At 39.3% G+C, this 26928-nt stretch overlaps 2 protein-coding genes across 3 annotated transcripts in view; both read right to left on the minus strand.

Moving 5' to 3' along the window:
* Positions 1-1152: 1152 nt before the first annotated feature.
* Positions 1153-10240, minus strand: rps21 (ribosomal protein S21). The gene is made up of 6 exons (XM_068000368.1): positions 10135-10240; positions 4996-5076; positions 4847-4910; positions 4168-4239; positions 2891-2946; positions 1153-1230 (listed from the first exon to the last, which is right to left on the minus strand). The coding sequence occupies exons 2-6, from the start codon at positions 5043-5045 to the stop codon at positions 1221-1223; spliced, it is 252 nt and encodes an 83-aa protein (XP_067856469.1). The 5' UTR covers positions 5046-5076; positions 10135-10240; the 3' UTR covers positions 1153-1220.
* A 4137-nt stretch (positions 10241-14377) lies between these two features.
* The window catches only part of cables2b (Cdk5 and Abl enzyme substrate 2b), a 32210-nt gene continuing 19659 nt past the window's right edge, over positions 14378-26928 (minus strand). For both annotated transcript variants that reach the window (XM_068000369.1, XM_068000370.1), the window contains exons 3-9: positions 25468-25545; positions 22837-22945; positions 21582-21738; positions 20540-20643; positions 18406-18512; positions 16886-17090; positions 14378-16010 (exon numbers count right to left, since the gene is read on the minus strand). In XM_068000369.1, coding sequence (XP_067856470.1) covers positions 15870-16010; positions 16886-17090; positions 18406-18512; positions 20540-20643; positions 21582-21738; positions 22837-22945; positions 25468-25545 — 901 coding nt within the window. In that variant the 3' untranslated portion in view covers positions 14378-15869. The remainder of the gene's footprint in view (positions 16011-16885; positions 17091-18405; positions 18513-20539; positions 20644-21581; positions 21739-22836; positions 22946-25467; positions 25546-26928) is intronic.

Consider the following 26928-nt stretch of genomic DNA (forward strand, 5'->3'; position numbering starts at 1 on the left):
ATTCATTAGATGTGAAGCACTTGGAGATGTACTGAGGATGTGATAAGGCATTATATAAATCCAAGTTCTTTCTAAAATGCTTTGCATGCATTAGACTAGATACATTTAATTGCAGCAAATCTGCGCTACTCAAACAATTAAAAAAAAACTTAGGAGAAACTGTTCCAAAGGACAGAAAGCTGGTACTATCCTGGTCTTTTTGTAGCCTCGTTCGCTGTAATTTGTTAGGTACAAAAACCCATTAACTATACTTCAAACTTTGACGTAAAAAATCTGCTAGTTTTTCCAGAATGTTTTCTCTGTAATTGAAATTACTGCTTTCACCAGATGGTGCCTGGATCTCTCCTAAAAATGAGCATATTGCTTATATTTCTCAAACACCAGAATATCCCCAGTTTTAATTATGCTCAGGACAGCATAAAAAGGTGAGGTTTGTGCAAACACACTGTGCATGACAGTGTTTCTTTTTCATTTTGAACTGACATTTTTTAAAAACCTGCATTAGCAACAAGTTCAATCGCATCTTTCAGAATGTGACTGTAGCAATGAAACTTTACTGTCAAAGCTATATTGATGCTGCCAATATTAAGCAGACTGGATTTTCAACTGTGTAAATAAACCTGACTGCAAAATTTGTTTAAGTTATATACGATTGACAATGATGAATATACTTGATAAAAGTCTGGTGAAAATAGGAAACTCTCCCATCAGGGAAAGGTCAGCCAACTTTAAGCTGGCAGTAATAAGGAAAAAATTCCTCAAAATGTCAGTAGTTCAGTCTGCAATTGCCCTTGTAGCTAACACAAGAGACAAAATATCCTCGTTTTGATACAGCAATCCAAAAGTTTCAAAACTGAGGTCTGTAAGGTCAGATTTTTGTCTGCCAGGGACCAGCATACTGGCCACAGCAAGCACATGATCTGGAGAATTCTGTATATATTTTTTTCTGTATTTGGCAACTCAGCAGCATGTTGTATCCCCAGAAGAGTGTGAAAACAATTCAGACAATCCATGGTTAATTTTGACTTAAAATAAAATAATTTTTGTGATGTACCTCTAAGAATTACTCAATGGGTAAAATTAGAACTACCAAATGTTATGCCACTCTTGAATTTACTTTTCTCCTGTCACCCAGTTACAAAACAAAGGCAATTAATTTTTGCTTGAGTTTTTATTTCTATACAAACATAAAACTTCCCATAACACAAGTCTTCAGCTTGTTAGACAGCCCTGAAAAAAGAAAAGCACAAGTTGTAAGACACATTCAAAACAAATAAGATTAAAGATACATTGAAGCCTGCTAGGATTTTACTAAATGGTCTAATATTTTGCAATTTGCCACAAGTCTTGACAATATAAAAAAATCTTAATCCTGCACCTTCATACTAATCAATAGCACTCATTAGCTTGCTGTGTACTGCAGTTCATTACTTGGACCTGTTACACACCTAAGGCACCTTTTGGATTGCCCACTCGTACAAGAGCTTTCAAACAACATATTTCTGTTTTTTCTTGAATAAAAGTCGACAAAACAAGGTTACAATCTTTCAGTATTCAATTGAGATACAGAAACAGGTTATGCAATGATGGTTACAAAGTTATTTTCAAAAAGGAACTGGATTAATAAATTGTTTAATTGAATGTTAAAATTATTTGTTAATCCCCCTTCCTTCTTAGTTCAGAAGCCCTCCATTCCTCCCCTTACAGATCACCCTACCACTCTTCCTCTCCCCTGTTCATGCGGCCACTTCATTTTCTCCCCAGTTCATGCAGCCATTCTTCACAGATCCTCTCCGGACTTTTGACTCCAACCTATTGTTGCTCCAGCAGATTGAACGTTGCTGTACTCTGCAGGCAGTATTCCAGCTCCCAGTGTGCAGCAACATTACATAGGAACCAGGAGCATGGGCAAGTCAAGGAGCAGAGCAAGGCAATTACATTACATAAAAATTACAGCACAGAAACAGGCCATTCGGCACAACAGGTCTATGCTGGTGTCTGCTCCATATGAGCCTCCTCCCACCCTATCAGCATATCCTTTTACTCCTTTCTCCCTCATGTACTTATCTAGCTTCCCCTTAAATGCATCTATGCTATTCACCTCAACTGACTTTTGCAAGGCAGCGAGATTTTCCATTCTCCCCACCCCAAAATCTCGGTTGGGATCAAATTCTGAATTATAGGTTGGTATATTTGATTTAATTCCTAAAGTTGCCATTCATTTCCATGTTTATAAGTCATGTAATACATAACCATTAAACTGGGTGTATGGTAAAATAGAAAATGCTAGAAATACCCAACAGATCCACCTGCATCTGGAAAGAAGACTGGTCCGTGTAAACCCTTCGTCAGAACAGGAAATTGGAAGACAAATGTTAAACTATCTTTTCAGATGCTGAGGACATGCTCTCTATTTCCAACATTTTCTGTTTTTTTTCTTTCATCAGTGTGTATAGTGTATTATGTTTAGTTGCTATTTATACAACCACACACATTTAAAATGATCCAAAAGAGAACCTAACAGGAAGCAACCGCAAACTTATATTTTAGTGCACTGCTTCTGAGGCCATAAGGAAAGTGAGTGGCGCAGCAGGCTGGAGACTAGCTTTTCATTTCTGGTTCAAATCCAGTCTATACTGATGGGATTGAGATTTCCTTGATCCGTTGGCTGTAACAGTCCTACATGAAATCTGCTTGGGCAGTCTTAATCAAGTTCATGTTGAGCTTGGGCCCACAGTACAAAACTGCCTGTAATTTGATACAGGGGGTGTTAGAAATGTAATGTGTTCCATTACCCAGTAATTACACCAGTCACATGTGAATTTTAGAAATACAACTATGCCACTACAAAGAATATCATGGCACATAAAAGGCTTGACATTCAACTTACTTGGTTACAATGCCATCATTCTTAGCCAGCCTCAGGATACAATCATCTGATTCACCCTGTAATAAACAAAGTTTTTAGAACAGTAACATCCCCCTTCAAATGCTCACATCAAGTCTGATTGTATTCCTTAGTCTCCAAAAAAGTGTTAAAAATGATGCGGTTTTTGCAGAGGCAAAATGGCAGTTTTATAAAGTTACCTCATAATGAGTCAAATATTTGCAATACAGTGAAATGCAACACAAGTTTAAAGTTAAAAACAACAGCCCTAGTTTTGTTCACAAGGACTTGAAGGAAGATTTTTCTGGTCAGTTTTTGCCTCTCCTATCCTGAAGCTGCTGACTCTTTGCTGAGGTTCGGTTCCACAGGTACCAGTCACTCTCTGGCATCTTGCCATTGTAGCCATTACTCAACTGAATATCAACAGGCTTTTCTATCATGGGGAGGACCACAGTTCTGCCCTCACCTGGTGTTCCCACATATGCACTGCCAACAGGATTGTAATTAGGAATGAATGACACTTTACTGCCTAGCTGTGGCAAGCATGGAAATATTATTAAATTCCTATTTTGTGGGAGACACTTAAAATTCAGTATTGATTCCTCTCCCCCTAGAAAGTACTACCATTTTGAGTCACGACAATCTGGAGATGCCCAGCTAATTTTACCTACACAGCTCATTTAGTGAGTGGCTCCAGAGGCAATAACGAAGGCTGCTTTCTCCCTCATCCTGGATACTGACCAAAAGGCAGCTAAGCCAGGACACTTCTCACAGAGGCTCACTCTTGGGAACGTACACTAAAATTAGAGCTCTCCTACAATATAGGCCTATGTAAATTTTCAGGGACGGGGGCATATTTTATACGGAGGATAAAAGCCCTACACACTTAAAAGCATTTACTTTCTCTCTTATTTTGTACATAGTAGAAAAAGTAAAACTTGAGATTTAAACCACAACTGAACAGTGGTGGGTTCTTGCAAACCAAATTGCTCATTCCTTCCAAAAGGGAGACTGTGCAAATAATTAAATACAGGAAAAATTTAAAAGCCATCAAAAATTCCCATTAGGTATAAATTCAAACTAAATTTGATCTCATTCTAGAGTGTTATGTTAGGGCATACAGGAACTATCTATAAAGTTCTTGTACTATAAGCTTAAAATTTACAGGTACACAAAACTCTAAAAGACCGATGTCCTCCAGTACCACCAGCAAGTTAAAGTAAGACAAAAACAACCCTGCCTAAGCTTATTTTCTTCGGTGTCCAGGAATGTGTACATACCATCCTACGGATAGCTCCACAGATGGCATAGGTTTTGTGCTGACCATTGAATCTCCCTGTTACTTTGTCAACCTAAGACAAAACAAATCAAAAGAGAAATTATTTGGGAAAATACCAGCAGATATCTCTGAAGACTTGAAAACAAATTCTATAAGTTAACATCTACCACTATGTCGATATACAAAGATCAGCGTCTAATTCCCCTCGCCTCCATTATCTGTGACTGAACAATGGAAATGTACCAGGAAGTTTTTTTTTAAACTGTCTTTTACATTTATACAAAAGGAAATGCTTCAAATAACATCATTAGTGTTCCCATTTGCATGGAGTGCACCCTCTCTACAGGGACATACTTAGGCAGGCTGTGGGCACCAGGAATTCCTTCCGAGTGCCATAGTGAACAGCACAACTCAAAATAAAGTGTGAGTGTTTTCCTGACCACAGAATGGACACATGCCAGACCCCATTGGACAGTGGTTCCAGTAGATGGACCTGCAACGCTCAGCACCAACTGCTTGCTTCCCTTCTGAGTCACACAGTGGGCAACACAATTCACCATAATATGCGAGTGTATGTCTAGCCATCTGACCACAGAATGGAGACAAAAAATATTCTATTGCATATACTTGATAGCCATAATAATACTCCCGATTTACATTATGATTGAGACTTAACTCACATCAGCAAGGTTGATTTGAATGGAAGCATGGTCTTTGGCACCAATAATTCTGTTGCTAGCAGAGCTGAAAGACAAGAATAACAATTGTTAACTTTGACACCACGTGCAACACACAGGTCATTCATTATATGCTCATATTTTATACTCACCATTTGCGTGGAACATAAAGATCAACAAATTCTCCAGCGTCGTTCTGCATGTTGGATTTTATTCAGTTGTTACACGGGGATCTAGACACATACAAAAAAAGTCAATAGCTCAACAGTTCAGTATCAATTGTGATAAATTGGGTACTCAGCTTCAGCTAAAAATGAGTCACTTCATATGTGTAAGTGTATTGAAGCAGTATAACACTTGATTGATTCTTCGGACGAGAGGGTTGTCCTATGAGGACAGATTGAGTAGAATGGGCCTATACTCTCGAGTTTATGAGAGGTGACCTCATTGATACATACAAGATTGAGGGGGCCTGACAGGGTAGATGCCAAGAGGTTGTTTCCCATGGCTGGAGTCTAGAACTAGGGGGCATAGTCTCAGGATAAGGGGTCGGCCATTTAAGACTGAGATGACGATGAATTTCTTCTCACAGGGGGTTGTGAATCTTTGGAATTCTCTACCCTAGAGGGCTGTGGATGCTGAATCATTGAATATGTTCAAGGCTGAGATCGATAGACTTTTGGACTCTAGGGAAATCAAGGGATATGGGGATTGCAGGAAAGTGGAGTGCAGGTCGAAGACCAGCCATGATCTTAGTGAATGGCAGAGCAGACTTGAGGGGCCGTATGACCTACTCCTGCTCCCAATTCTTATGTTCTTAACATCCCCTTCATTACATCACTTGAGGAATCAGCATTATTACTGAAACATTTGTCCAAAATTACACTGGTGATATAATAACTGACAATATTTGAGTTCTGGACAAGGATTCTTATTGATCAATTTAACTCATGGATGTTTATTAATAAATGACCTATCAATAGTAAAACAAAAATGCACAAACACTCCATTTAATGTTAAAGGCATGGCACAAATACTGCATTTCCAGTGTTAACAACAACTTGCATTAACACAGCACTTATAACATAATGAAGTGTCCCAAGGCGTTTCACAGCAGCACATTCACACAAAAATTGACACCGAGCCAAAAAAAGAAGACATTAGGACAGATGACCAAAAGCTTGGTCTAAGAGGTAGGTTTTAAGGAGCATCTTAAAGGAGAAGAGGGGTGGAGAGGCTTATGGAGGGATTTCCAGAGTGTAAGGCCTAGACAGCTGAAGCCACGGCTGCCAACGGTGGGCCCAAGGAATTGGGAGATCCACAAGATAAAATTGGAGGAATGCAGAATTCTCAAATGGTTGAGGGCTGAAGGAAGTTACTGAGATGGGGGGTGAGGGGCCAAGGTCATCGAGGGACTTGAACACAAGGATGAGAATTTTTAAATTTAGGCGTTGGTGGTCCGGGAGCCAATGTAGGTCAGTGAGCACTGGGGTGATGGGTGAATAGGACTTGGTGCGAGTTAGAATACAGGGAGCAGAGTTTTGAATGGCTTTAAGTTTATGGAGGGTGGAAGATGGGAGGACAGCCAGGAGAGCTTTGGAATGGTCGATTCTGGACATAACAAAAGCACCAAAGAGGGTTTCAGCAGCAGATGGGCTGAGGCAGGGGAGGAGACTGGCGATATTACAGAGATGGAAGTAGGCGGCCTTGGTGGTGAAGCTGATATGGGGTTGGAAGCTCAGCTCAGAGTAAAATAGGACGTCAAGGTTGCAAACAGCCTGGTTCAGCGGCCAGAGGGGGATGGAATCAGTGGCTAAGGAACGGAGTCTGTGGCGGGGGATGAAGACAATGGCTTTGGTTTTCCCAATGTTTAACTGGAGGAAATTTCGGCTCATCCAGGTTTCGATGGTGGACAGCAGCCTGACAACATTGAGGCAGTGGAGGGGTTGAGAGAGAAGACCTGGGTGTCTTCAACGTATAGGTGGAGCCTGCGTTGTGTTTTCAGATGATGTTCCCGAGAGGCAGTAAGTCGATGAGAAATAGGAGGGGTCCAAAGATAAATCCTAGGGCGTCTTCAGAGGTAATGATATGCAGTGGGAAGAGAAGCCATCGCAAGAGATTCTCTGGCTACGACTGGAGAGGTAAGAGTGAAACCACGCAAGGGTAGTCCCACAGCTGGACAATGGAGGAAAGGCATTGGAGGAGGACGGTGTGCTCAATGGTGGCAAAGGCTGCAGGCAGGTCGAGAAGGATGAGGGGGGTTATTGCACCACGGTCACAGTCACATAGGACGTCATTTATTACTTTCATTAGGGCTGTTTCAGTGCTGTGTCAGGGTCGGAAACCTGATTGGAAAGGTTCAAACGAATCAGGTTTAAGTATGCAGAAAGATATTTTAAAGGAGTCTTAAGCACTAATTGCCATTATAGCAATTCCATGAACCTGTCAAAAAATATAAAACCAAATTGACTTATCAAGAGTACCATGTCAGACTGAGCAAACAATCTGAATTAGTTTCCCAGATAGCACATGGTACAGTAACAGAAGTAACTGACTCTCTCAAGGCAGGGTCAGAGAATACCATTTCAAGAAGTAAACTACAGCTCCGTTAATATGAGAAGTAAATTTGACTAAAAAAAAACTCGGAGATTTATGCATTCACAACTTCTGTTTTGCACAAGAAGCTTAGTAAAGAAATATATAAAGAAAGCTGGGACAGGAAAAGTGCCATTAGGCACACATGGCTCATTCTGACTGCGATCTGAACAGTTCTGTTATATCGAAACTACAGCACCAAAACAGGCCATTCGGCCCAACTGGTCTGTGCCGGTGTTTATGCTCCACAAGAGTCTCCTCCATCCTTTATCTAACCCTATTAGGATATCCTTCTATTCCTTTCTCCCTCATGTGCTTATCTAGCTTTCCTTTAAATCCATCCATGCTATTTGCCTCAATTATTCCTTGTGGTAGCGTGTTCCACATTCTTACCACTCTTTGGGTAAAGAAGTTTTTCCTGAATTCCCTATTGGATTTATTAGCAACTATTTTATATTTATGACCTCTAGTTTTGGACTCCCCCACAAGTGGAAACATTTTCTCTACCTATCATACCTTAAAGACCTCTATCTGGTCACCTTCAGCCTTCAGAGAAAAGAGCCCCAGCCTGTTCAGCCTTCCCCGATAAGGATATCCTCTCAGTTCTGGTATCATCCTCGTGAATCTTTTTTGTGCCCTCTCCAATGTCTCTAGATCCTTTCTATAATATGGAGACCAGAACTGTGCACAATACTCAAGTGTGGTCTAACCAAGGTTCTATACAAGTTTAACATAACTTCTTTGCTTTTCAATTCTATTCCTCTAGAAACGAACCCTAGTGCTTGATCTGCTTTTCATGGCCTTATTAACATGCATCGCTACTTTTAGTGATTTGTGTACCTGTAGCCCTAGATTCCTTTGCTCTTCTATCCTGTTTAGACTCTTATTATCTAACAACAACAACAACTTGCATTTATATAGTGCCTTTAATGTAGCAAAACGTCCCAAGGCGCTTCACAGGAGCGTTATCAAACAAAATTTGACACCAAGCCACATAAGGAGATATTAGGACAGGTGACCAAAAGCTTGGTCAAAGTGGTAGGTTTTAAGGAGCGTCTTAAAGGAGGAGAGATAGAGGCAGAGAGATTTAGGGAGGGAATTCCAGAGCTTAGGGCCTAGGCAGCTGAAGGCACAGCGGCCAATGGTGGAGAAATTAAAATCAGGGATGCGCAAGAGGCAAGAATTGGAGGAGCACAGAGATATGGGAGGGTTGTAGGGCTGGAGGAGATTACAGAGATAGGGAGGGGCGAGGCCATAGAAGGATTTGAAAACAAGGATGAGTATTTTAAAATTGAGGCTCTCCTGGACCGGCAGCCAATCTAGGTTAGCGAGCACAGTGATGATGGGTGAACGGGACCTGGCACAAGTTAGATATGGGCAGCAGAGTTTTGGATGAGCTCAAGTTTATGGAGGGTGGAAGATGGGAGGCCAGCCAGGAGAGCATTGTTACCTCCAGGCTGGAGTATTCCAAAGGCATGGATGAGGGTTTCAGCAGCAGATGAGCTGAGGCAGGGGCGGAGATGGGCGATGTTACAGAGGTGGAAGTAGGCGGTCTTGGTGATGAAGCAGATATGTGGTTGGAAGCTCATCTCAGGGTCAAATAGGACGCCAAGGTTGTGAACGGTCTGATTCAGCCTCAGACAGTGGCCAGGGAGAGGGATGGAGCCTGTGGCTGGAACCAAAGACAATCAAAGCAGTATGTGGTGGCCTCCTTATTCTTCCTAACAAAATGTACCAACTCACATCTATATTGCAATTCATTTGCCCATTCTGCAAGTTTATTAACATCCTCTTGCATTCTGACACATTCTTCTTTTGTATTAATTACACCCCCCAATTTGGTGTTGTCTGCAAATTTTGAAATTTTACTTCCGATTCCTGATTCCAAATCTTTATAAAGTAAATTGTCAACAACAGGGGTCCCAGTACCGATCCCTGAGGAACACCACGTCCCACCTTTTGCCAGTCTGAGTGGCTACCCTTAACTCCTACTGTTTTCTGTTTTGCCGCCAGCCTTGCTACCTGTCCCGATGCCACATGCTCCGACTTTAGCCACGAGTCTACAATACAGTATCATATCAAAAGGCCTTTTGAAAATCCAAATATATTAATTTACTACATTACCCTTGTCTACTCTTTGTTACTTCTTCAAAGAATTCAATAAGGTTGGTCAAGCATGACTGTCCCTTCTGAAATCCGTGCTGAATATTCTTAATTATATACTATTCTGTCACCCAGATGTTAATTAAAGCCTGTTCCATTCTTATCAAGCGGAATCCAAACTCTTGAGTCTCTGGTGTGAAGTTTAGTCCCTTAGAACTTGCCGGTTAACACAGACCGGGAGGTGAAACGTTCCTTTAACACCGGCAAACAGTGAAGGACCCTGCAGTTCATCGGGGGCTGGCTCTGCCAGCGTGACTCCTGCACCATTTGCACAGCGAATGTGCTCCATAGATAAACACAGCTCGACAAGCGCCGATCCCGCGGTAACGGCCTGCGGCCCGGGGTCCGCCCGCCCGCCCGCCTGCCTCACACACGCGGTCGCTCTTTTTAACCGCCTTTCGTTTGAACGTTATCCCGCCTCGCCGAGCCCAAGAGCACTCTCCCCGTCTAGCGGGCTGCGATACGGAGCCGGTCCCGGACCCGCTCAAACGCCCTCTTTCTTAGCCGCAAAACCATCGCTGCCCCGGACTCACCTCCGCTCACAAATGGCTGCCACCGAAAAGAGAAAGAGAGCCCGTAGCGGAAGTACAGTCAAAGAAGTCGCCCACACTACTTCCGGGTCGGCCACTACGTTGCTCCCCGCCGGGCTGCGCACGCACTGAAGGGCAGTGCTCATTCTGCGGGGCAAAAAGATGGGCTGGACCCTAAAAACATGTCTCCAAATACCAGCATCACAGATTTAGATAAAATGAGAAAGGGCCATTCAACTCATCGAAGCTCACACCGTTCGTACCTTAACACCCTCATTGTGGCATCTAATTGTATTATGAATAAGCCCAATAGTTTTGCACTGATTGTTATTAACATTTATAAAAATTTGGGTGAAGAAATTTGCTTTTTACTCATGTCTATTTATGTCCCCTGGTCCTACTACCTTGATGTACTTTGAAATTACATTTAAGTCTCACTAGTGGAGAGACACTTTTGATTTAAAATTGCATAATGGCATCAACATGTGCAAATATTCTGTATAATTGTAAAAAAAATCTTAACACATCTAGCTCTGGAAAAATAAACATTCCCATATATTCAAATACTTTTGATCCAATTCACTCTTTTTTGAAGACTTTCACTTGTAACATTTTCTTAGCATTAACTATTTCACTAAGTTGTGCATCCCTACCCAATTAGATTGTCCCTTAGCATGTATTTACTCACTTCTGGACATCATTCACGTTGGGAAAATGTCATAACATTGCTTATACTTGAGAACATGATGTGCAAATGATGAAATAACACAGGGCTCTTCTGGGTTCCTCTGCTCCCTATCATAAGATATGGAGAGGCATCCAGATTAGCATTCCTCTACCAAAATAACTGCTTAAAATTCCGTGACAATTTTCAACTTAAAAACCACTGTTGAAGGCAATGACTCATGCTGTGTTGCAGTTGAAGGACTGCAGATGAAGCTCAAGGACTGGTAGTCCTTGTGTGCTTTCTCCAACTGACAATGCTTCATGGGTGAGCACAGTCAATGATTATGGAGTGGTTTATGTCTCGCAAAACAGTATGGGTAAAGCAGCCTCCATTAGCATAAAACTGATTCAACCTATAAAAGCTGGCAGGTGAAAGATAATGCAGCAGCAGTCAGGAGTGGAAATAGGTTTAACATGTGCTCAAAAGGATCAATTTGTAGAAATAGAAGGAAAACATGCCAAAAACTTAGCTACAAAGAAGGAGGGACAAAAGGTAATGTAATATGAACAAAGCTATCAAGAAAATATGGAACAAGAATGACAGTGAGGTCAAGAACAAAACTAATGTGCACATAAAGGGGAGAAAGAAATTCAAGAACAAGGGAAAAGAATAAAGATAGTAAGCAAATCAAATAAGAAAATATATAAAACTGAGGAAGTTTGAAGAAAAACAAATGAAATCGTTGTGCTGGCACAGCAGGGTCACAGCTCAACTCAGACACCATTCTTCACCATCTGTGGTGCAGGAAAGAGTGATCAAGACTAACTCAGCCAAATACATCACCATAAGATTATTCTGAGAAATCAAACTCCATATCACTGGCATCAGTTGACTGCACCTTATACATATGAATTACAAGATCTGAAACAGGAAGTTAACAAAGTACACAATCACTAGGGAATAGTGATTGAGATCACATGCTGGAATCACTGAAATGGGTGGCAGGTTGCCCCAACAGTAGGGGTAGAATATTTTTACTTGGGATGCTCCGCATAATATGGGATTGGGTCTCAAAACTTCTCCAATCATATGGACCACAATATTGCTGCAGGAGTTCCTCAGGGCAGTGTCCTAGTCCCAACCATCTTCAGCTGCATCATCAATGACCTTCCCTCCATCATAAGGTCAGAAATGGGGACGTTTGTTGATGATTGCCCAGTGTTCAGTTCCATTCGCAACCCCTCAGATAACGAAGCAGTCCATGCCTATGCAGCAAGACCTGGACAACATCCAGGCTTGGGCTGATAAGTGGCAGGTAACATTCGCCCCAGACAATGACCATCTCCAACAAGAGAGAGTCTAACCATCTCTCCTTGACATTCAATGGCATTACCATTGCCAAATCCCCCACCATCAACATCATGGGGGTCACCATTTACCAGAAACTTAACTGGACCAGCCATATAAATACTGTGGCTACGAGAGCAGGTCAGAGGCTGGGTATTCTGCAGCGAGTGACTCACCTCCTGACTCCCCAAAGCCTTTCCACCATCTACAAGGCACAAGTCAGGAGTGTGATGGAATACTCTCCACTTGCCTGGATGAGTGCAGCTCCAACAATACTCAAGAAGCTCAACACCATCCAGGACAAAGCAGCTCGCTTGATTGGCACCCCATCCACCACCCTAAAAATTCACTCCCTTCACCACCGGCGCACTGTGGCTGCAGTGTGCACCATCCACAGGATGCTCTGCAGCAACTCGCCAAGGCTTCATCGACAGCACCTCCCATACCTGCGACCTCTACCACCTAGAAGGACAAGGGCAGCAGGCACATGGGAACACCACCACCTGCACGTTCCCCTCCAAGTCACACAGCATCCCGACTTGGAAATATATCGCCGTTCCTTCATTGTCGCTGGGTCAAAACCCTGGAACCCTCTTCCTAACATCACTGGGAGAACCTTCACCACACGGACTGCAGTGATTCAAGAAGGTGGCTCACCACCACCTTCTCTAGGGCAATTAGGGATGGGCAATAAATGCTGGCCTCGCCAGCGATGCCCACATCCCATGAACGAATAAAAAAAAATCAATTCATATAGTTGAGAATTGAAGTGGCTTCCTTCATAAGTGCTTTTGCTAGACTTCTGGTATCTGATTGTACCCACTCAATGGTGCAATTCAGTCCAGTTGAGACCCAGAGTGGTCTTGTACTTCTATAATAAGATTAGGGAGAAATATTGGTCTCATTATTGAATATATACCTGTCTTCCCAGGAGTAAAGAAAGAACTTGCATTTATAGTGCATTTCATGTGCTCGGGCCATCCAATGAAGTATTTTTAAAGTGTGGTTACTGTTGTAAACTTTCACAAAATATTCTGATTACTAAATCCAATATTCCATAACATCAGATTTTATTTCAGTTCTGCTCTCGGAAAATCCTCTTTCGGGATGAGAAAGTGACCAGACACCTGAATGTATTAAAATTGAAAATTTTACTTGAAATATTGCAGTTCCACTAATACAAAATGAATAAAAATATGCATAAACTTTTAGAATACAGAAGCTTTCAGTCTCTTGACAAAATCATTTTGTGCAATAAGAGACAGTAGAAAGGAGACACCATTTAGAATTACCTAAATGTTTCCCATTTATCTAAAGCAAAACGGAGAAAGACAGACAACAAGTACCATTACAGAAGTAACTGGTTTCATTTTCCCATTATACAATAAATAAATGAGCACCTTACTTTATAAACCAATTTGATTTGCAGCACCCATGTAGCAAAATAATGCACACTGTCAGCTAACGGTTAAGATAGAGTAACAAATGGGGAAGACAAGACTTGTATAAGTTAAGTCTTTATCCAAAAAGCTACAATACAGAGCAAATGAGTGGCCAAAACTATGGAAGATGGCGTTCAATAGGAGGGGTCAAGTGTGCGATCATCGATTTTGTATTTGAGAAAGACAAATCAGATTATTTTTTAATGGTGAGAGACAAGGTGTGGAGGAGCAAAGGGATTTAGGTGTCCATGTACACAAATCACAAAGCTAGTGCACAGGTACAAAAAGTAATCAAAAAGGCTAATGGAATGTTGGCCTTTATCTCAAGGGGGTTGAAACAGAAAAGTGATGCTTCAGTTATACAGACCCTTGGTCAGACCCCATCTGGAGTACTGCGTTCAGTTTTAGGCACCGAATGTCAGGGAATACATATTGGCCTTGCAAGGGGTACAGCAGATTCTAAGAATAATACAGGGCTTAAAGGGCTAAATTATCAGGACAGGTTGCATAAACTTGAGTTGTATTCCTTTGCGATTTGAAGACTGGGGGTGATCTAATCAAGGCGTTTAAAATGATAAAGGGGTTCAATAGGGTAGATAGAGAAACTATTTCCTCTGGTGGGGAAATCCAGAAAAAGGGGGCATAATCTTAAAATTAGAGCTAGGCCATTTAGGAGTGAAACTTTTCACACAAAGGGTAGTGGAAATCTGGAACTCGCTCCCAAAAAGGCTGTGGATGTTGGGTTAATTGAAATTTTCAACACTGAAATGGATGGATTTTTGTTAGGTAAGGGAGGGGGGGGGGCGGGTGGAGAGGGGTTCAAGGGATCTGGAGCAAAAGCAGGTAAATGGAGTTGAGGTAAAGATCCACCATGATCTAACTGAATGGCAGAACAGACTCGAGGGGCTGAATGGCCTACTTCTGTTCTATGCAAGACAAACGCAAATGAACAAATAGCCAGCAGAATATAGTATACAAACTATATGGTATTGTTTTTCTCCTCCCCCCCACAGTTTTTAAATTTGCTGTTGATCCATAGTTCATTGAAAAGGTGGTATTATATGTGAGCATCACAATTTGCTCACTGTTGGTTCCACTACCAATACCTGAAATGGCTTCACACTGTGAAGCAATTACAAAAAAAATGTAGACACAAAGCAAAATACTGCAGATGCTGAAAATCTAAAATAAAAACAGAAAATGCTGAAATAGTCAGCTGGTCAGGCAGCATCTGTGGAGAGGAAGGTAGGGGTAATGTTTCAAGCCGATGGTTCAGACGAAAGGCATCAATCTGAAACGTTAACCCCACCTTCCTTGCTCCACAGATGCTGCCTGGCCTGCTGAGTGTTTCCAGCATTCGCTGTTTTAATTACAAAGAATTTAGACTCTGGGAAGACAAATATAGGACATCAAATTGTAAAAGCTAAATGTAAACTTTTTTTTTTAAAAAAAGGACAACACATTCAACATTTAATTAAATATTTGCCAAAGTTAGCATTACTCTGTTTGAAGGGGAAACTAAAAGCTGGATTTCAACATTACTTTCCAACATACAGCAATTTGTAATAAGAGCCTTTAAGTGCTACCCCCATTGGTAAGGTTAAAAATTTCACAATAGGTGATCTTAAAAGGGAGGAGAGTTTTTTTTAAAAAAAAAGACAGTTTACATTTTACAAACAAGATGATTGAAAGGAATACATTTTCACTGAAGACTGGACATTTTAGCATACTATGCACAATTATGAAACAGAAAAAAATTCAAAAATGTTTAAATATTAACTGCATAGCACTATAAACGTGCTTGATTTGAATCTCTAACATAGAGTGGAGGCTTATGTGCAACTAACAGCAGAGTCATTTTTACCACTACAGTAGGACAATGCTTGGAAGAACAAATAGCATAGAAAGTGATATCACAGTAACAAGTCACCATGTAGGAAAGTGCTGTTGCCTATTACTGAATTTTTGGTAGTTATTACTATAATTTGTCATGTGACATGCCAGGTCATCACCCAAATATATCCCATCACAAGATTCATCCAATTTTGAATAAAGGTGCTTTAATTTTTTTTAAAACAGAAAAACTGGCACAAATCAGATTTTTCAAAAGAAATTGGACAAATCAACAGTGACTTACTAACCAGCACTGTAGAAGTCACTGTTACAGTTTTTCTTATGTTGATAAAAGAAATAAAAACACAATTCAATTAGTGCAGCATTTTAGGGAAGAACTTCTTTCTTCTCCTAAGTGCCCATCATCTTCAGTAGGAATGTAATTGCGTCTAGGATTGCTGGACAAGGCGTCTGTAGTGAGGTAACACTTTTTTCTCAGGAAGGTAAAGGCCAAACTCTAAAGCCACAAGTGTTGCGAATTCAAAAGAAACCAGCTCCTTTGAGTTCAACCTTAATCGCTCTTCCAGTTTCTGTGTACAAGGATTAAAAACAAAAGCCATTAAAAACTGCTATAAAAGCAGAGCATACTGTACCACACACTCTTTTGGTTAAAAGAGACTTTGATTGCTTGATATTTTCAGGATTGACAAATGTGCATCAATAAACAAATTTACAAATACTCCAAAATGTTGGCACATTTAAACTGAACCAAGAGGCTCTGACCAGACATGTTTAGGAGATGCAGAAAAAAAATAGAATGACCCAACTAGCTGTTCTCTATCATTGCAGATTTCAGCAAGGAAACTGTTTGGATGTTTACTAAAACCACACACTGTAATCCAATTGGGATTTATGGTTCCTAGTGTGTGTTTTTAAGCAATTTTTCATTTGCACTATATTTAATTGGTGTTTTAATTTATGTATTGTTGAAAAAGTAAAAAAAACAGCAAAGTTAGTTAAAATCTAGAATTCTTAGTTATCAGCCACATATTGCATAGTGTGGTGCAGCAAGCATTAATTTAGGAAGACTTTAGGTCAGAGTGTCAGGATGGGATCTTGAATTGTCAGATGTCCTCAATAATTGAGATTTACACTGAAGATACTGATATGGTGTTAATACCATGTTTATACTGGTTTTATGTTGGTGTGAAAGACAGAAGCACCAAAATATTGGTCGAATCATTCAACTGAAACTCGTGCATATCTAGACAATTATTTGACAATTACTTCTACAAAACTGAAAAAACAAACAGTATTGGGCTACTCCTTCAACCAATCTCAAAATAGCTTTTTTGAAATACCATGGTATTTTTTCCACAGCTGTTTTCAACCAGTTATTTTTAAAGTTTGGTTTCCATGGCGATCAAGAGAAATCGATCAGCTCTTTGTGAAGCATTATACTTACATCAATCAGATGTTTAACCTCATGCTTCTTGAGATCACTGCTGATTTTGGCTGCTAGCAATAAGCAGGCACCAGAGCAAAGTTTTCTGTTCTGCTTATTGACTCTGCCTTGGAGTACAAGCTTCTCGAAGTAAACAAACGATAAAGCCACAGTACAAGGTTCCAGATTACACTCTTCTGCCAGGTTCCGCATCTCCCGTTTCAGACTGCCAAAGATACAAACATGTGCTATAAAACCATTTGGTGACTTTAAATTCATAGTTAACACTAACATCAATACCATTACATTTTTATTTTCTCTTATTCCCCCCTAAGCACAGCAAGTCATCACTGTTACAACTTTCTCATGCTGTCACTCTGATTTGACTGATGAAAGAAAGCCACCACAGATACATCCAATATGTTTACTGACTTTATAGTGGACATATCTTTAGGTCACATTAAAGTTTATGCTGGTTTCTACTGAAATCACTAAAGTTGCCTTTATGTTAATAAACCATCAAAGAACACAAAAAGTACATTTGCACGTACTGAAGACCTAGAATTAGCACATTAAGGATTCCTTATCACTATTGATCCATAAAGTGTTTTAATTGGGATAAGTTGATGTTGGCAAAACCAATTGATTCACTAAATAGAAACACACTGATCACAAATCTAAAACACAAGGTTGGTTATTACCTCATGCCTGAATATAAACATGCTAGCATGGTTTCAACCACCATGCAGAAATGCTACTAGTCAGGATAGTACACTTATCCTTTAAGTAGATGGCAAAAAATGAATGCTAGTGACAAACAAATTACAGTAAATAGTGCTTAAAGTTAGCCTTTTATTTGAATAGTTTCTTGCTAACTTGGATAAAAGCAATTTAAAGCTTGTCAGTTTAGCTTTCATCTACATTTTGAGATTTGCTGATATCATGTCCCTAGAAGCAATCGTAATTATAAAGAGCCACTCAAAGGCTTTTGCGGTGATTCAGTAGGTAACCGTTCCATGCGGAGACACCCCTAGACACAGGCCAGGATGGAACCAGATTTGATCACTGTCTGTGCTGAGTTAGTTAGGTTTTAGGGACACTACAAATGGTTTTTTTTTTGGGGGGGGGGGGGCAGGGGGGAGGGAGAAAGAGAATAATCAGGGTCACCACTCCAGGTCACTATCTAGGGACACCTGCTTGAAGCAGATGTTGGAAGGCGAGATCAGGTCGGATAGTTGAATAGTCTAATGGTTTAAGCTCATTCCTAAACAATGGCTACTTAGGCTGGACAAAAACTAGTGCCTGTGGAACCATAGCCAAGCAAGGTGCCAATACCTTCAGGAAAGGAGAGAAAATTTGCAAGAAAAATATAGAAGTTCAAATTGATGGAAGGAAAACAAAAATAATAATTCTTTTACAAGTAAAATGCATTTGTGCAGCATCTTAAATATGACAGTTCCTAAAAATGGCAGATATCAAAAGATGATTTGTATTCAAAATAGAAAATAAAGTTTTATTTTTTCTTCATTAGATAAATTTACCTTCTTATTTTACTAAGCGTCAGCTTAATGTGAGGAAATTTCTCCTTGAAGGTTTCATTCATATCCTTTTTCAGGTCGGACGGTTTTACATATTCAATCACTGTGGTCTGGCAAAAAGCAAGAAAATTCATTTGTGAAGATGATCACAAGAGTGTACAAAATGGTTATGGGTTTCAATTACTCTATAATGTTGAACATCACACAATACCCATACCAATTGCTATTAACTTCTTTGAGAATCTGTAAAAATTTGGAATTGGTGTCAAATGATATACATATAAGTATTGCCTGGTGAAATACCCAATACAAGGAGCAACTGAACATTTTCAGGGCTCTCAAAGCAAGAAATTAATGAATCCTGGTGGAATCTTGATATGACCACCAAAGAATAAATACCAACTTCTAGTTATTGTTTTTCACTAGCTGCAATGACAAAGTACCTGGATTCAACTCCAGCACCAACTCTCACACCATGGGAAATCATCCAAGTATGTCTATGTAAAAACTCATGTTCACTGAAGAGAAACAAAGCTCATCTTCCTTTACTATAATTTACTCAAATGACAATTTTACTCAGATTAATGACGTTTAGGGTTAATAAAACACCTCTGACAATTGTATTTAATCTTTAATCTAATTCGCTATACATTAAGTATAAGATAAAATGATGTGACGCAGTATTGCAAAGCATGTACAAGCTAGGCATTTCTATAACACATTCTTTGGCTTATACTTGCTCTGTATTGCAGGACGCAATGATAACTGCCAGAGATTTGAGCTTTAGAAAGCCTTCATCTCACAAATGACTTCCTATGCAGGACCAATTTCATGAATCTAGCTGTCCACTCGAATGAAATGCAATCAGCACAGTAGAATTCATATTACACAGCTGACTAGATTACATATAACATTAATGACTCTGTATTCTACCATTGCAGAACTATTGCATTTGGGCACTTTGTCACAATAAATGCAGAGTACCTCCGTGCCAAAATATCATACAAAGCTAGCCACACAATGTCAAAACAGACAAGATTCACATTTTGTTCAAGATTTCAAAAGCAGCGCAATTGTTTCTCATCTGTGACAATTCAATGCAACACCAGAAGAGTAGCATTTAGAACACAGATTTAATCACTACTATTGGTATAACAAAAACAGGAATACTATCTTAAAAAAAACTGCCATTTTTCACCCTATCTTCACAAAAATATGTATTTTCTTGGTATGGATCTCAATAGTCTCAATTAATTTACCTGTAATGAAATAATTGAGAGTAAACTCAACAGCCTACTATCCATAGAACCGTAGAAAAGATACAGCACAGAAGAGGGCCATTTGGCCCATCGTGTCCGCGCCGGCTCGAAGAACAACCAGGTGCCCATTCTAATCCCACCTTCCAGCACCCGATCCGTGGCCCTGCAGCTTAAAGCACTTTAGGTACGTTTTAAAAGAGTTGAGGGTCCCTGCCTCTAACACCAATTCGGGCAGTGAATTCCATACATCCACCACGCTCTGGGTAAAAAAGTTTTTCCTCATGTCCCCTCTAATCCTTCCGCCAATCAGCTTAAACCTATGTCGTCTAGTGCTTGAACTCTCCGTTAGGGGCAACAGGTACTTCCTGTCTACTCTATATGGGCCCCTCAATTTTGTACATTTCAATCAAGTCACCCCTCAGCCTCCTCTGCTCCAAGGAAAACAACCCCAGCCTATCCAATCTCTCCTCGTAGCTGCAATCCCTTATTGTTGTGAAACAGTCATACAAACCATGTAAAGTTTCTGTTGTGTGACATTCTACATTTACATCAAAAATGTTACGGCTCACTAGAAATAAGTTTATGTTAATATCAAAGTTTGTGAAATCATAAGACACCTTTTTAAAAAAAAAATCTATGCAAAGGGTGATAAATTACTTATGGAAGAAAAAACATTAACAGTCAGCATTTAATAACACTGATCCACCAGGATTCAAGAACACATTAGGAAAGAGGAAGAGAGAGTTTGGTTGATTAGAATGAAAAAGATTTTAAACACCATGGAGTGGATCAGAGGAAACTGGTACATCATTACAGAATTGGAACAAGTAGAAAGTTGTATTTGGAATACAGTTGATTAATATTCAGAAAGTTCTTACCATATAAGATGCAAAGATTAGAACCCTTTTGTGTTTTCCACATGGCCACTGGGGGTCATCAAGAAGATTAGGATCATATTCTATTAAATCTCCAACTTCACTACCTAGATGACAGAAAGCAACACAGGCCTGAGACATGCACATTTTTAAAATAAAAACTCAATATGCAGTATACAAGTTTAACATTGTCAGGATAATTGGCTTTGAGTATAATGCACACTAACAAAGCTGGATGTTCAGACAATGTCAACTACAAGAGAAAACCTCAAGCAGTTTAGGAGGCAATCAATTCAGACTATATTACAGCCTCCCAACACATTGCAAAGCAGACAGTGTCATTCAAGGCTGTGCCTTCCATGGGTCTTGCCACAAATGTATTCGCAGTGGGTCAGATGACAACCAGGAAAGAGCACTATAATTAACAGGGTTTATTGTGTGTCTATTCGGGTAGGTGGAGCTAGTCACCATTTTTTATACAAACAGTTTGATACAAGTGCGTAATGCAAATCTTGGGCAAATACGTGAGGAAAAAAAGTAAAGACACTAAGTTATATACTTTTATTTCCAATCCAAATGCTTTCAAATAAACTAATTAGGGAATTCAACTTAGTGTAACTATAACACATTGGTATTCCCAGAAGGAATTTGAAGGCTGCATTTAAAACATTGCTCATAGCCATAGACAATGCAACAGCCAAGACTTTCAGACTTTTTAAAAAAGGTATGCAGCATTGAAAGTCAAGTTACATATAGCTTGATTTTTCCATTATTTTTAAAATCAGTAAAGTAATAGGACTTAAAAAAGTTGCTCATATAGCAAAAAGAGCTCCTTCTCTGGGTTTAGGTATGTAAATGCCTCAGCTCCCAGGTACCTGTATGAGTACATAAAAGTCACATTTGCTACATCAACATAAACATTGAAAAATAAAACTTGTTAAATAGTATATGCAATTTAGACTGGAGTTTTATATTATCCAAACAGCAATTTAGTGCACATTTTCCCCCCCAAAAATATTTCAGATGTATACCACTTTTATTGTACCTAATTCCATTGCTATTGTGGCATTGCCAAGTCTTCCTGGTGTAAAACTCCGATGCACACTATTTCGAACCTGTACGGCTGAAGCTGAAATCTCGGGTATAGCTTTTGGCATCACAAAGGCATTGGTTGGATAAAGGAATTGTGCATATGAAACCGACTGTGAAACAGGAAGAAACAGAGTAAATAGTGTTACACATCTGGGTCTATTATGATGCCTGCAAAATGTCACTTGAAGTTTTGTCGTTTACAGTGAAGTAATAAAATTAATTTTACAGCTCAAGTATTAAAATTTAAAGTGTCACTGAATTGTTCAGATCACATTTTTTGAAATACATGAAGTGCACAGAAATCAATTAGGCATCTACAAACTTCAATGAGGTTTTTAAAGTGCAAAACAGAAGCCACATCAAATTTCAGATAGGATAATCTCAATTAGGAATTCAGATCCATCAATACTGTTTCATGATTGACAGACAGGAAGTACATTTATCAGGGCCCAGGCTTACACTGGCTAATTGTATAAGATTGGACTCCTACAGTTACTGAACAACCCCAAACCTACATGTATTTTTAAAATTCATCTTTCAAAATATGTAACTATTTCATTAAAGCAACATTTTAATGAGAAACACACAAATGAAGGCAGCCTAGTTAATATGTTTTTATTTTCAATTTGGACAAACACAATTGCAGTCTTGAAGGGTTATGAACAACTCCCTACATTCTAACCCATATTTTATAGACGATTTTCAATGCAAATAGGTAAGAAAAACACAATGGCAATTTGGTTAGTTCTTGCACAGAAGTTAACCTAAAAGTTAGATGGATGAGCTAATTCAGATATGGCCAGAGCTCCCAATCAGCCTAAATTTATTGGTTTGCTACCACATTAACAAATAGATCAACAGTAATTTTAGACCTTGTATGTACATTCTAACTGAATAAAAATTTCTGAAAATACAATCACCCTCTCAACCCTTAAAAGCTCATACTCATAGGATAATCTAAATTAGGAATTCAGATCCATCAATACTGTTTCATGATTGACAGACAGGAAGTACATTTATCAGGGCCCAGGCTTACACTGGCTAATTGTATAAGATTGGACTCCTAGTTATTGAATGACCCCAAACTTACAAGTATTTTTAAAATTCACCTTTCAAAATATGTAGCTATTTCATTAAAGCAACATTTTAATGAGAAACACACATAGAAACAAAGGTAGCCTGCTTTATACAATACTGTTAATTTTTACCTTTCCATCTGCACCAAGTTCAACTCCCTCAAGTCCAAGCAGCATGTCTGTCGAGGATGAAACACCACCAGAAGGATTACGCTGTCTCGGTCCTTCTAGCTTACTGTCGCTGTGTATAGAGAATGTCAAATCCAGGCTCTTACAGCAGTTAGAAAGCACTGAAGACATGCATAAATATGGAAGGAGTGGTCCACACATAATAGATGCAAGGTACACAATGAAAGGAACTAGTTTCCTTTATAGCTGATTCAGAAATCAAAGCCGCATACCAACAGGAAGTGCTTGCACATAAAGAATAAAAAAAGCTTCTGAGAAACTTCAGATTAAACATCACTCAGCAACTAGAATTTTGAATATCAGTTATTCATTGGCTGTTTTGCACTTAATAGACCCAAATTAATTTTGGTGACAGAACCACAGTTTACCAAAATAAACTTTCTAAACACATAGTATGCTCAAGTTGAAACCAGATCACAAGCCTTTTTCCTGAATGGAGTAAACAATTTTCCTACAGGTCTGCCAACTATAATTTTCCATTCTGCCTTTTGCAGAATTTATGGAATGCCTGCTGCAGTTTCCTCTTCAAAGCATCCGTTCCCATCGCCATGGCCCCATAAATTACAAAAAGGTTGACAACACGCTATTTATGAATGCAACTCTCCCTCGGTATAAAATGGTAACCCAAAGCAAAAATGAGAACATCTAAATTGTCATTAAAAACTACCATCGACCTCAACTGTTGCATTACACTTGGACACATAATGCATAATACTGTGGAAAATGCAAAATACTGTGGAACCTAAAAGCAGAAGCAGGACTGCAATTCCAGCAACAGCCTGCCACTGGTGCTGCTTCATGGCATCAGAAACAGATAGTGGTACAAATCCAGTTCACTCAGGCTGCCTCTTCATAAAATATGCAGGTTGGTCAATTTTTATCTAGTTAGTTAGTGCAAAAAAAAATCACTTTACATCACAAAAAAGTACTAACCCATATGCACAAAGCAGTAGCAGAAATTCATCAGTTTAGACTTGGTCACAACCAACAAATCACCATTTCAAATTGCTGCAAATCTAGATGCTAATCAACAGCCAGCCAGGGACAACATCTGTGTAATCAGTGCCTCATTTCAGCAGAGGCAATACAGCACACAGTAGCATAGACTGAGTCAAGAAATTGGTACGCAGAGATAGGTTAAAATGTGTACAACGTGTGGGTTAAATTAATTTAAGCAGCATTTTAAAATTTTAACCAAATTTATGACAAGCTGAACAGATTTCAAAGTGGCTAAATGGGATGGATCATTCTAGTTTGATACAAGGGAAGTGTAATTTAAAGGTAATAATTTCTTGGAAATCAGATGGAAGACAAACCTTTCTAAAAGGCCACAAGTGCAGCATTTCTATCTGGCCATTAGTATTTGTGTAATTGGCAAAGAAAGTCAACCATAATGGTGACTTGACTTTCTGAAGGAAAAAAAAGGCAATTCCCTTGCTCCCAGTATTCAAATACCTCCTCTGGTCTTGTACAATTTTGATTTGGATTGCAATTAGTATGCTCTTCTATTCACACTTATCTTCATGGATTGCAATCAGATGCCTCACTCTAAACAACTACTAATTAATGCAGCTTAGAAGAATGAGCTAGTTTCAAGGTGATCCCTGATATGAGTGATGGAGTAAAATTCTCAAGTATAGAGGACAGGAATATTAAGCAGTCGTAAAAAGTGTGTAAAGGGAGTCAGGACAGGTCAAACTGGGATGTCTGGTTATCTTATCAATGACTAAATATTAATTACCAAATCATACAAATGTTAGAATAAAAATTCTGGCCAAAATTACATCTAGGCGATTCCTAATGTAGTGGGCAGTTTACTCACCAGTTCATAGAAGGGGCATGAAAAGTTGTTCATGTCATGTTATTTCAATAAGGAATAATTTCAACCCTTTTCCATGAGTTGAATTTACAGACAATGGCATAACATTCATTTCTAGTTTACAATCACAAACTAGATCCGAACAGCTACTTAAAAGAAAAAGTTCTGCTGGTGACTACAAATGCCACAGCCTTTTTAAATTTGGAATCTATGAAATTGAGGGGTTTTGTTCCAAATGTTCTAAATGTCACATTCCTGACAGTATAGATATTGGTGGGCTCCACAGCTAAATACCAACAAGGGAAAAGCATTACCTGTCATTTCTTTGTGGGTTTGGAAAAGTCTATGATGCATTCTCACTACAGGCTTAGCATTGTTGAAAAGTGGTTTAAGCTTCATACAAACACTAATCTTGGCAGTATAATTAGGCATTAACGCTCAAACAGACTACAAAGTGGAGTGAGACTACTTTCTTTGGCGAGTCTCACTCTACTCTGATGTCAGGTCAGGACCAGAGTCAGGATTCAACCTGCATTTAATCTATGAACTGCAGTCTCAGTGCAAAGCAAAATTGTTTTACACTGACGCTAGTGTGGTGACCCCAAGATTGAATTGGGTTTCACTTGAATATAAAATGCAACTGAAACTTGCATTTTTAAACTTGTTTTTAATGGAGCTTTTAAAATGTGATTTTTTTGTCCAGTAAAATAGAAATTTCTAACTTTCGAACTCAGGTTAAAACAAAATATTCTTACCTATTATGATTGAATTCCCCATAAGGCAGTACGGAAAACACTGAGCACAGTGATCTTTTAGCACAGATGAGAACTATCCTTAAAGGAAACCAATAAAATCAGGTATTAGTTCATAATTGCACAGGGCTACATGTAGCAGAAAATAGTTATTAAGTGTAATCATAACCTGAACACTACAGTGAAAAAATTATTTTGCAACAGAATATGCAGCAAGCAATAGAATACAGCAATATCCCATGACTTGTCCACATTATAATAACACCATTCAATGTTTCAGCATTCATGGGTTATGTGTTGGTTCTGAACACGTCGTTTAAACATACTTGGAAATGCAAGTTGTGCTAGAGAACCAGAGGATTGCTAATTTAACAACTTCGTTCAAAAAGGGGAAAGAGGTAAACCAGGTAACAATATACAAGCCAGCCTAATAATCAGTAGTAGGGTGCATACTTCTAGATACGGAGTAAAATTTCTCACTTAGGGTTAGTTAAGAGCAGCCAGCACAGATTTGTAAAAGTCAAGTCGTTTAATAGAGCTCTTTGAGGAAACAATGGAGTGTATTGATAAAGGAAATTCAGTGGATGTTATGCGTATGGATTTTCAAAAGACATTTCATAAGGTGCCTTGATAAAATTGAGCCAGACAGTATTAAAAGGGAATGGGGCAGCATGGATAGGAAGTTGAAGGACAGAAAACCAAGAATAGGGATTAATGGATGTTTCTCAGTCTGGAGAGAGGTAAGTAATAGTGTACTTCAGGGGTCAGCATTGAGACCAATGCTCTTATCAATATATATGATCAGGACTTGGCTATGAGGTAAAATAACAAAATTTGCAGGCAAAAAGAGGGAGCCTGGGTAACTGCAAATAGGACTGCAAGTGACTTCAGGAGAACAAATACAGGTTAATAGATTGGGTGTCATACGAAATTTAATGTGAAGAAATGAGAGGTAAATACATTCATTAGTTAAGCTGCAGTTGGAAGAGTGTGTATAGCAAGGAATCAGTCATGGAGAGGGCGCAGAAAAGATTCACTATGATATCATGGATGAACGCCTTTATTAGGGGAAACTACAGAAACTGGGGCTCTTTTTATTAGAACACGAAAGGCAAAGCAGAGAGCTGATAGAGCTGTTGAAAATTATGAGATTTGGGTTAGGCAAGCAGGGAAACTATTTCCACTGGATTGCGAGTTTAAACTACAGGGCATAAATTTAAGATCACCAAAAGAATAAAGGGAGGTCAAGAGAGCTTTCTTTTCCACTGAGCAGACTGTTAGGACACGGAGTTCACTATCAAACACAGTGGTGAGAGCAGGAACCATAATAGCTTTTCAAAGGGTTTGGATAAATATATGAAAAAACTAAAAAAAAAACTAAGGTAATGGGGAGAGGGATTGGGTCTTAGTGTATAACTCTTCCCGAGAGCCAGTACATGTGTGAAGGGTTGAAAGGTCTCCTTT

Source organism: Heptranchias perlo, chromosome 19 (genome assembly GCF_035084215.1).
Source record: "Heptranchias perlo isolate sHepPer1 chromosome 19, sHepPer1.hap1, whole genome shotgun sequence".
NCBI lineage: Eukaryota > Metazoa > Chordata > Chondrichthyes > Hexanchiformes > Hexanchidae > Heptranchias > Heptranchias perlo.

Coding starts and splice junctions, on each gene's coding strand:
- rps21 (XM_068000368.1), bottom strand. CDS start 5,045: ATGCAGAACGACGCTGGAGAATTTGTTGATCTTTATGTTCCACGCAAA. Junction 4,911..4,995: donor CTTTATGTTCCACGCAAATG/GTGAGTATAAAA, acceptor CTTGTCTTTCAG/CTCTGCTAGCAACAGAATTA. Junction 4,240..4,846: donor TTCAAATCAACCTTGCTGAT/GTGAGTTAAGTC, acceptor GTTTTGTCTTAG/GTTGACAAAGTAACAGGGAG.